Source organism: Acartia tonsa, chromosome 11 (genome assembly GCF_053477335.1).
Source record: "Acartia tonsa isolate MP-2025a chromosome 11, ASM5347733v1, whole genome shotgun sequence".
NCBI classification, from domain to species: Eukaryota; Metazoa; Arthropoda; class Copepoda; order Calanoida; family Acartiidae; genus Acartia; species Acartia tonsa.
This window is the reverse complement of record NC_137270.1, coordinates 28,489,768-28,501,941: the sequence shown is the minus strand read 5'-3', so window position 1 is coordinate 28,501,941 and position 12,174 is coordinate 28,489,768. Positions and strand designations below refer to the sequence as shown.

General features: G+C 29.7%; 1 protein-coding gene across 1 annotated transcript in view; it reads left to right on the top strand.

Moving 5' to 3' along the window:
• Nucleotides 1–6,964: 6,964 nt before the first annotated feature.
• LOC145332726 (fasciclin-2-like) overlaps nt 6,965–12,174 on the top strand; it is a 110,672-nt gene continuing 105,462 nt past the window's right edge. The window contains exon 1 of the mRNA XM_080177772.1: nt 6,965–7,123. Coding sequence (XP_080033898.1) covers nt 6,967–7,123 — 157 coding nt within the window. The 5' untranslated portion in view covers nt 6,965–6,966. The remainder of the gene's footprint in view (nt 7,124–12,174) is intronic.

Below are 12,174 nucleotides of genomic sequence, written 5' to 3'. Positions count from 1 at the left end.
CAGGGGGATCCAGTAAGTGGTCTGGATGAACACCTACATTTATACATTTATTATAATAATATACAGAAATATAGATTTAAGTTTAAAAATGATTCCTGTATGTCTTTTTTCAACTCTTATGCAATATCTTTGGTTTTCACTATTCTACCAAATGTGTTTATACACAAATTTCACAATGGCCTATGTCCACATCAAACTCTTACAATATTGTTATGTAACACTTATACAGATAATTTATAAATTCATACAAAGTTTTTCAATTAGATTCAACAACACGAGTATAATTAACAGGGCAATGTGGAATTTAGATCTTAAAAAAGAATCATTAATGTGATTGGTTGAGTCTTGTTATAGTTATTGAGTTCACTTCTATTTTATACCCTATTGTTACAAAAGTACATATACATAGGATTGTAACATGTCCAACTTTGCAATAATGATCTCCATATGGGATGGATCAACCTAAATAAAGAAAAGCTTGGAACAATATGTTTTCTGAAAAAAAGATAAGAATCTAACCATTTGTTATGGCCTACCGTTTTCAATGATAAATCACATGAAAATTGACCCAACATCTAGATAAATGATATCTTCTAACACACATTTTTATATTGTTTTGGGATGAAACTTATTTTGAAAATATAAAATAGTTTAGGATAATAAATGTAATTATTCAAAGATGGTTAGGTGTACATTAGACTACATAAGATGGAAAGAATTTTAGTGTTATAGGTAGATTTGAAATCTGCATCAAATTTTAAGGATTTTTTTTTTATAAAATTCGTTTTTTTTTGTATAATTCTTTATTAAAAAGAGCAAATACAATTCAAGTCAATTAATTTTGACATCTGTTATAGGTGGATTGAGAACTACCTGCGCTCTAATTGGTTGAATGATATACGACACTTAAGATTCTCCAATCACAGATGTCAGACTTAATTACCTAAAACTGCATTTGCGCTTTTAAATAAAGAATTATACAAAAGACGAATTTTATAAAAAAAATCCTTGAAATTTGATGAAGATTTCAAATCTACCTATAACATTAAAATTCTTTCCTTCTTATATAGTCTAGTGTACATCTTAAAAATATCAATTAAACTTCATATAAAAGGCTTTATATAAAAAACAAATCAGTGCAGTATTTAATCTTAACTTTTATGATATAATATAAAACACAATAGTTTAAAGGTTAAAAGTCTAGACCTGAAATGTTTGCAATGTCTGAAATCTGCAAGATGGAAGCACAGAAGTGTTTATAGTAATCTCTGAGGACTTCTGGCATGAATTATTCCATGAGCTGATGCCAGGTGGGATGAATTATTATGTAAACTTTTCTCATGGGAGTTTATCTCTCTCATGGCCCAAATCCTTTTCACTTTCTTCTCTTTCTCTATGCTTCCTGTTTCTCTAGACATTGTGGTTCAACTTTGTTATGATGGATATTTGAAAATCTAATATTAATATTAGTTTTTTACAAAAATTAAAGATTAATCCTATCTATAATACAAAGTAGCTTGATGTCTGTCCGTCCGTCTGAAGCTTAAGATCTCGGTAACCACTCAACCGATCGGATTCTACTCTTTAGGGTATATACCTATTGGTCCTGTGGTGGTTTTAAGCTATTTTCTTGGGGGGTGGGACACCCCCAACCCCCCCAAAAACAAAAAAATCCGCCCCCCATTTTTTTTATTTCTATTTTATTTTTATTTTTTTTATTTTCTTTTCTTATTTTTCTTTTTTTTTATTATTTTTTTTTATTTATTTTTTTTTTAAATTTTTTTTTTTGCTGAAGATTTCCTTGGTCATTTTGTAGAAAATTTCCTTGGTCCTTTAACAAATTTCGCCTTAATTTTTTTTATCACCTTTTTGGGCAAAGCCCCTAGAGGCTAGGGGGAAGCCGCTAGTTAGTATATAAAGTAGTAAGTTTTTTTGTCTGAATCTTAGGATGTCAATATCTACTTAACTGATTAAGATCGCTTTTTAGGCTATTTTATTTTTATATTTAGCTTGGGATAGTTTTAGGCTGAGGTGGTAAGATTTTATCAAATTTTTGTAGATTTCTCATATGTTTTTTTGAGGATTTAAGAATAACAAAAACTTGGTGATCTTCCTACCAAAGATGATTCAGAAATCCTACTTTTCTTTAAGAATCCTCTTCTGTTAAATTTTCAGTCCACTCTCACCCCTTTGAATACGGAGCCTCTAGAGGCTAGGGTTATGTAAAACTACTGTATAAACCCCGAACCACTTCATTATGCAATCTACATTTTCCTGGATATTTTGTCTACGGTAGTCCATAAGTGTACAGCTTTACAGTACATTGTTTCTATTTGTTAAAGCAACACGTATGATAAAAGAAAAAGATTCTTTTTAAAGTAAAATGCTTAAATTTCAATCAAAATCTATATTTTTTTATTTTTTACCGATCCACGTCATTATGCAAATCAAAAGAAAATCAATGAGAAAACGTTGGTTTTGCACTTTTCTCCACTTTTAAAAAATGATTCTGATAAAATAACAATTTTTAAAGGGATTTATGCATTAATTATAATGAAAAACAGTTTTAGGTAGATTTTAATGATTTTTCTAAATAAGAAATAATTGAAAAAAAGAAATTCTATCCTTATCACTTTAGAGGACAACTGCTGACCCCCAGTCTTATGGATGAAGCTAAATACATGTTAAAGATAAAAATTACCCTGAAAAGTATACAAAAATGTTTTTTGATGTGTTAAAAAAATCTATTTTAAAATCTTGATTATGAGGATGATGGCCTTTAAGATGCTCTTACTGGTGGTGAAGGTGAGCTAAATGTTATCTAAGTACATGACCATTACAACAACTTGTCTATTAACCTATGTACCATTTTTTGTAGTCATAGCAGCCTCCAGTGGAGCCTCTTGACATGAAATATAACCATTATCTAAAAACTACATTATTTACTTTATGAATTTTAGTAATTAAAATTGCAATTTTTTTCTTTTTTAATATTGCTTGGCTGGAGGCTGCTATGACTACAAAAATTGGACCATAGTTCAATATATAAATTTTCTTCAAAGGCATGCACTTTGGTTCATTTAGCTCACCATCACCACCAGTAAGAGCATCTTAAAGGCCATCATCATCAAAATCAAGATTTTAAAATGGATTATTTTAACACATCAAAAAACATTTTTGTATACTTTTCAGACAAATTTTTATTTTTTACATGTATTTAGCTTCATCCATAAGACTGGGGGTCGGCAGCTGTCCTCTAAAGTGATAGGGATAGAATTTCTTTTTTTCAATTATTTCTTATTTAGAAAAATCAATAAAATCTACCTTAAACTGTTTTTCATTATAATTAATGCATAAATCCCTTTAAAAATTGTTATTTTATCAGAATCATTTTTTAAAAGTGGAGAAAAGTGCAAAACCAACGTTTTCTCATTGATTTTCTTTTGATTTGCATAATGACGTGGATCGGTAAAAAATACAAAAATATAGATTTTGATTGAAATATAAGCATTTTACTTGATAGGGATAGAATTTCTTTTTTTCAATTATTTCTTATTTAGAAAAATCAATAAAATCTACCTTAAACTGTTTTTCATTATAATTAATGCATAAATCTCTTAAAAAATTGTTATTTTATCAGAATTAATTTTAAAAAGTGGAGAAAAGGGCAAAACAATTGTTTTCTCATTGATTTTCTTTTGATTTGCATAATGATGTGGATCGGTAAAAAATACAAAAATATAGATTTTGATTGAAATATAAGCATTTTACTTTAAACAGAATCTTTTTCTTTTATCATATGTGTTGCTTTAACAAATAGAAACAATGTACTGTAAAGATTTACACTTATGGTCTACCGTAGACAAAATATCCAGGAAAATGTAGATTGCATAATGAAGTGGTTCGGGGTTTATATCTAGTTGTCAGTCTGTACAGTACGCTGTGACAGATAGTGATTTGCAATGCTACATGTTAAATATTTAGTACAATTTTATATTGAAGTAAACAGATTATTTTATATAACAGAGTTTGTAAAAAGTTTCTTATGTAAAAAAAACTGTAATGCCAATGCTACATAAATATATTATGAATTATCCCAATGGAATGTTAGATTCAATTCAACTTTGTGTATTGTTGTTAATTCGTGTTTCTAAATACTTTTTATATTGTTGAATCGCTGTCAATCATTTCAGTGGTGGACAGGTTTTCTACCTCCTTTTAATTAACTATTTCTTTTTAAAAAATGTATGAATAAAATAAATTTTTACAATTGCAGAATAAACTGGCATTTTAATTATTGGCACATCCCTAAAATTGTCAGCTAAAGATCATAAATCTGAATACCAATCCTCAAAATTGTTTCCCATGACTACTTTCCTAACTCTTTTATAATCCTCTTTTTTTATGTTTTTTCTCTTTTTAGTAACATAAGGAAACTCTATAATTCAAAATGTTCGTCCATTCTTCCGTCCATATGTCTAGTCTCTACAGTTAGGGGGAAACGTAAACTTCTAGGTTGCTTTTAAAGATAGATGACTAAAAATTTTGATGAATATTCCTTTTACAAATTAGCATCCATTTTTTAATTTACTCTTTATCTTACTTGGTTAATAAGTCTGTCATGTTCTGACTGTCATTTGCATTATTTCTGTCTGTCTGTTATGCACTCTAGTTTCTTTTATTTTTGTATTTTCAAGATATCTGCTACTTATGCATGTTGTCGTCCTTGTTTAGTTTATAGATCATCTGTTATTCCATCCATGACAAAACTTTCTGCTTAATTTCAAAGATACAAAACATGAATTGATTAATGAAATTATTTCTTTAATTGAATATGGCAATATTGGTAATAGTTGACAAAATTATAATTTATTCTTACTGTGTACATTAGTTTAATGTATATTTTTCTGCAATGAGTTGTTATTTCTGAAAGACTCTCTAACATAAATGATTTTGCTTTATTAAAAAAATATATTAAAAGATTGTTTTGGGTTAAATTTGATTGAACTTCTTATCAATCAAAACGTTTTTAGTTACATTTACAATAGTAACAAAAATGTAAATAAAGTACAATAAAGGTCAGTTTACATATATGTGTAAGGAAATATTATCTACTGTATTGGATGGATTTATTTGAATTTTAAATACATTTATACTATGATATTGTAATTGCTGCTGTCAGACTAAACCAAATAAAATGTTGACATGTAAATAAAATTATTCCTAAACTGAAACACTAACAATATATAATGTTATCTAAAGTCCTCTAGTAATTTAAATTCTGTTTATTCAAATATCTGAAACCATTAATTGTTAGTCAAGTTTAAAAAGAACTAAATCTAAATAGCTTACATTACAAACATGCTCTGGCTTGGCTATTATATTGGACCATGTTCTGAATAAAAATACATCAAATATTGTAATGTAATATATAGGAAATACTTAGAAATTCAGCATGGTTAGCTAAAGAGAATATTTCTTTTACAGGTTTGATATTTTGCTTCTTTTTTTCCAAAGAATACCACTAGACATTAAAAAGTTGAGAATTTTAGAAATTTTTTTTTCACACTATGTCATCCTTACCGATTAAAATCCGGTGTAGAATAAATAACCTGTTCTCAGCCACACAGAAAAATCACATATCGTATTATGTCTAGTTTTCTAAAAATATGTATAAAAATGTACAATCATAATATTAAACCAGTTTTGTTAGCCCATGTACATTTTTATCCCCGGAAAGATGTTTAAAATACAATGCCATAAATAACTATTATAAATTCAAAATGAGATTTAATAACTAAATTTGAATTTTCCAAAATATTTCTTGACACTTGACCAATAAATTTCATAGTTAACATTAGTTGGCAAAATGATCATGTTTTAATTTGGCAACCATGCCCTGGCCTGTTATGCTAATATCTGCCCAGCCTTACCCTAGCTCCACAGGAACCAAACCAGTTCACCACTATACACTTTACAAAATATAAATAGATAAATACATCTTAATAGAATAGAAAAAATAAAGATATTGAATTGTTTCCTAGTCAATTTAATCATTGCAATTTTTTTTTCTAAAACAAGGAAAATTAATCCCTAAATAGTGCAGCTATAAGAAGCAGTTTACAAGGAAAAATGTCAATTTTGTTTGAACAAATCTGTATTTCTAAATCTTAAACAAGTTATAAGATTTCTTAAATTTGATTGGATAGAGTTACTTAGTGACAATGTAATTTACAGATGCATCAAAAGATTTTTATTATAGAATAAGGATACTAGAATTTTTAAAACACTGAAAATAATATAAAGGATTGCTAAGGAAAACACAAAAAGAAAGAAAAACAAATATATTGTAGATCAGATGGGATAATCTTTGTATACACAAAAGATTGACTTAATTAGGATAAATGAATAAGTAAATAAAAGGTAAATGTAGGGATAATCTTACAACCCATACTTATTTTTGAATTCCTACCCAAAATTTTTTTGGGTGGAAATTATATACTATACAAATATTGAGATGTATGAAGCTTGAAAGGTAGAGAGAGGATAATGAAAGTATAAAGGGTATGCATGCAAGTATGTGTTCTGTGTAAGTGTGTGTGTTGGGTGTGTGTTTCTTTATCTTTATTTACTCTGTGAATGTGCAATAACTTAGTATGAAACTATGTATCTTGTTATATCCTGTACAGATTTACAATCCTATCACCAAATCTCTTGTTGCTCACCTAAACCCACCTTTTTAAAAAATACTGTAATCTTTTTGATTGTATACCTAAGTACCGAATTAAGATTAGAGGTTTTTTTTAAAGGACTTAATTGCAAGAATTATATAAATAGTGAATTGTAAAATTTTTGTTAGTATTTACCTATTAAAAAAAAGCTATGATTCTAAAAATTTTACCTTAAGGAGGTAAAATTTGAAGTAAAATGTGTCATTACAAGTAAATTTATAATTTGCAGAATAATATGGGATCCATAATGGGCAGAAGAGAAGGACTGCACACAATACTGGGATTAGGAAGCTTGAGGAGAGGCGGGGGAGTGCACACAATGACATTGTTTACACTTCTCCTACTTGAGCAGTGCTGCACACAAGCTTCAATTAATTTCCACGATGGCATGGGTAAGTATTTAAACCTTTCTTGGGGGCCAGGTAAGGGTCAGAAACTTAAAATCACTCACAATCTTTATTTTATGGTAAGCTAAGTTATTTAATTTTTGAAAAGCATTTCAAAATAATAAAAAAAAAAACACGAGAGAAGACTTTTTTATGAAAACTTATTTAATACTAGCAGCTGTGGCAACTATTTAGGGTAATTTCTAAATAAGAAAAAAAGAATGACCCAATGAAAGCATCTATTTCAATCGGTTCAGTCAGTTTGTTAGAAATAATGGACATACATTAACCTCACCACTTTTTAATCATAGATTCCCAAAACAATAGAAACAATTTTTTGTTTTAATAGATTACAGGGGAAAAAAATATGATTATCCACGTTTATAAGAAAAGTCAGAAATCAACATATTCATATTTTTATAATCATGCATGATTTGGGGAGCAAAGTCTAGACTGTGCTATGCAGGAGAGAAGGAATCTGTGGTATATTTTTGCATGGCTATGGTGTATGAACATTAATAATGGTGGAGCTAAATCATTCTCTGTCATCATATCAATATATTCTATTTCATGTAACTCATATCTCAGTAGCAAGGTACATGGGAAATGGATAAGGATTAAAAAATGTAAAGGTTCAAGTGCAGTTCACAGTAAAACGTTTCAGAAGTGCAGTTCAAAGTAAAAGGTTGCAGGTAACGAATATCTCCAAAAATCTACGAATTTTAAAAGGCTGCTAGCTGCAAAACCGCTTAACGTACAGATTAGCCTTGCACACCGTTTTAAGCTATTGATTAATGACTATTCCAGATTACTTGTAGGCCTTCTTTTGTCGATTAAAAAAATGTGCGAGCATAATATATACATTTCACCGTTTGGCCGTTAAAAGCCTTTAAAATTGATGGATTTTAGGAGATAATCGTTAGCAGGAACATTTTATCGTGAACTGCACTTGTCCCAATGAAAGGTATTTTATTTTATTTTATGAGTAATAGTAAATTTTGTTCCAATTCAATTTTTCTGATTCTATTTGTTTATAGTGTTAAGTGTAAGTCAAATTATAAGCATTCCTTTGTTTTCAAGTTTTTATGAATGAAATATACCTTGTGTAATAAGGTTTAAATTTGTCATTTATTTGTTGCCCATTCCCAATAAACCATTAAATATAAAAAATGATGATTTCTTATTTATTTCTCAAAAAGTATCCTTATCCTGTAAATGGTACTGCATATAGTATATAACATTGACATTGACTCTGCTCCCAAGTTTTCACTGCCTGTATATAGAAATACTGTATGTGCTTTGCCTTCACCATACAATTATATAGACAAATAGGAACACATAGAATTCTCAGAATTTAAAAATTAGAGATAAATATCAATTAATAATACACAGTAAGGCTTCGTCTTGTTAGCCTTGGCTTTCGGTCCCTCTTGGCTAACAAACCGGGTTTATTCTTTTAATTTTTAATTTTCATTTCAGCGGAAAGCTGTCTATAATACAATGCTATGCATGATTTTTCAGTATGGCTGAGATAAATAACTATTACTTTGCAAATTATTTACTGCCATGAAAGTATGCATAGTAAAGTTATTAAATTAGAATTTAAGGTCTATTTTGTAGATATAATGAAAATGGCTACCTGGTTAAAAATCTAGAGCTAATCCATGTTTAAACATAACTCTGAACATATTGCTTGCAATTTTGATAAATCATGAAAGGAATTGATTTTTGTACTGTACAACTTTCTAGAGGTGAACAATAGTCTCAAAAATATAATTGTGTACATTAATAGATGCAGAATATACGTGGGTATTATTACATGTCAATTTAGGTTGCTATTTACCCAGTCATTTATTGGCCAGTTCGTTTATCCAGTAGGAGGGGAGGGGATAGGGTATAGGGAGTTGAAGGGGAATTGTTATTTTAGCCCTCGGCTTGTTTCACTTTGGACATGCAATTATTACTTACGATTACAAAAGGCATAACCTAGAAAAATCATGGTTTACTATTAAAATTAAAACAATTAATGAGCATCCTATCCTCAATTTATATGCGTGAAAGAGAGAGATACAAATAATAGAACAAAACTATCATTACAAGCAGGAGGACTAATTGGGCCATTTATAGAGTAGCTTCGCTACTCTTAGAACGGTATAAAACTAGATTAAAAAATAATGCTTCGATCTATCAAATTTTCAGAAAATAGGAACAAACCTATAAAAAGTTTTATAAAAAGAGGAAGGCATTATAAAAGACAGTTCATATATGATTATATTATATGTACGTACATGACTCGACTTGTCTTGTTCAATTTCATTTTTTTTCTCAGAAATAAAAACTTTGAACATATTGTCAAATTAGATCAGAATAAAAATTTTACATATATTATTATTACATGACATAAAACAAAAACTTTGCATAGAGAATACAAAATGGTCTAGGATGTTTTCTAAAATGTTCTTTTTTATTATTTTGAGTTTTGTTTATGTTGGATATATCTGAAGTCCAAGAAATATTTTAAATCATAAAATGTACTGTGTAACTTATATTTACTCGTTCACTAATTGCATTTGACAAATAGAATAAAAGGCCTTTTATTATTATGCAGTAAGGAGCTTGGTGTCGCTTCGGGTTCTAGACCTCTCCATGCATCGTGGAACATACTCTGCATATTATAATTGAGGTGTAAAGCGTCCTTATGCCCGATAGATAACAAACTTTTAATTGTACGAACTTTGTCTGAAAGTCCTAACAGTGCATGGTAATGAGTTATGCCTGTTTATGGACTAAGGCATTCCCCCTACTCTTACTCTTGATGTCACGCGCCTAACATAGCAGCAGTATGTACTTATCTGTTAAGTCAAATATCTAAAATAGTTTTATTTGTAATTTAGTGTTACTTTGACTTCAACAAAACAGTTAATGTCGTCTAAATGCAAATGCAAATGCAACAGGTCAAAAACATATTTTATCATTACTTGAAAGAAAAGGACAATAGCAATTATATTATGAGGAAAGGACCTTTTTATTTATGTATCTATTTTTCATTCTTTATTCGAACAGACGGACCAGTAAACTCCAAAACACATAGAGTAGGTTTGCCTCTAAAAATGGACCAGACTTGTAATGTCTGTACTAAATATTTGGGTACTTGAGAATTTCCTAGGAATAGTACATGAACATGGGATGCAAGGAAAGGTAACTTAATATAAAATTTCCGACACAAGACTTTAAAATCATAAAGCGAAGCTTTTATAGTACCTATAAAAAATGGCGTCATATGTGCCTACCATTGGTAATTTAGTCTATGTACTTGACGTCTATCACTGGTCATTTGTATTGTATGACGTCATTTTTTATTGGTATTATAAAGCGCTTCTCATAGGGCTATTTTAGTTTAAGAATTCTAGGAAAAAGGTTAACATATAAGAAATAATTACGACGCTTATATAGAACATAGTGATATATATCATTACTGAATTGATTTGAAATAAGTATTTCGTGATTTAAGCTATTTTTTTTATTTGTCTAAAAGGCAACTGCTACATTTTAAATCTACAACTTGAATTTTATTTTCGGTTTATTTTTCTTGTTGGATGTACCTTACTACTGAGTGCTTTATTATTAGTTGGTAATATTAAAAATGAAAATAAATTTAGTTTTTACCTATCTCTCTATTCCTGAATCTTAAGAAGACTATTGTACTATTGTATTGAGTACAAAAAACAGGCATTTATTTCTGCTCTTAAACGTCTAATTTAAGATATCTTGTTTCTTCATGAATATAGCTTTTATGCTATTCACTAGAGTCTCTAGAAACCTCTAGGAGGGAAGTTGACCCTCCCTCCATTTTAAATTTAAGTATAAAGAGTAGATGTAAAAAATAAGGTGGTATTTTTTTTAGGAGCGATTTTCTAAAAGGGTGGAGATACCCTCCTCCAAAATAGTTAAAAACCTTTCCTGGAGCTAAAAGATGCTTCACTCTAAAGGAGAACCAGGGGTTAGCGTTATCCTTCCCTACATACAAAAAAACTCATAATAGGATAATTTGTAAATGTTTATTATCTTTTAAACATATTGTGGCTTTGTCCCAAGAATAAGTTAAGACATAAGATTCTACAATTATATAGACGTCTTTTAATAATGATTTTTTTTAACCTGCGACCGTGGCTCAACACGTAGCGCATCCGCTCGTCGTGGTGAAGGTGATAGGTCTGAATCTCAGGCCGACACTGCGTCATAACTAAAGACGTTAAACTTGGTTCCTACTGCTGCTATGTCAGATGCGCGACATAAATAGTTAGAGTAGGGGGAATGCCTTGGCCCAAAACAGGCGCAACTCGTAACCATGCACAGTTGGGACTTATCAGACAAAGAACGTGCATCACAAAGAGTTGGTTGTCTGTTTGATGTTACTTAACCTAATATCCTTGGGTGTTTGGACATAGAAGGGTGCGTAACAGTCATCCTTAGTTCTCCTGGATTGCTGGACCAGGACCTTGACAGTACATCAAGTCGAAAAGGTCCTTGACTGCAATCCCGCCCGTACGAGGTAATTGTAGGTAATAATGACTTTTAAATTATGGATTTGTTTCTTACCTCTAGAGGTTTTATTATTTTATGGGAGAGGATGATGGCCTAAAATGATCTATAGATGCTAATCTCCACTAAAGAGGCAACTTGATTAGTCCGCTATTTTAGTATTCTTAATTAGAATACCTAACGTATTATAAAAGAATAATCCTTACAAATTTTTGTTCTATTTTTAATTTATTTTGTTAATCTCTAAATCTTTCTCTCGTTTTTTTTTTTTTCACACTATCTCTTATGTATTTCTATTTTCTCATATTTAATTTTTTCCAATCTAAAAATAGATTATAATTCTCAGACACTAGTCTGGATTTAGATTTAATTTTCTACAAAGATTCTTCTTATTGAAAGGGGATGTAATGTCGTCAAATTTTAGGGCGACTTGGCTGTTGCTGTGACTTTCATTTTCGGTGGCAGTATCTGCTGCGGTTGCATTATTCTTATAATTGTACAGTGTCTTACTAAAT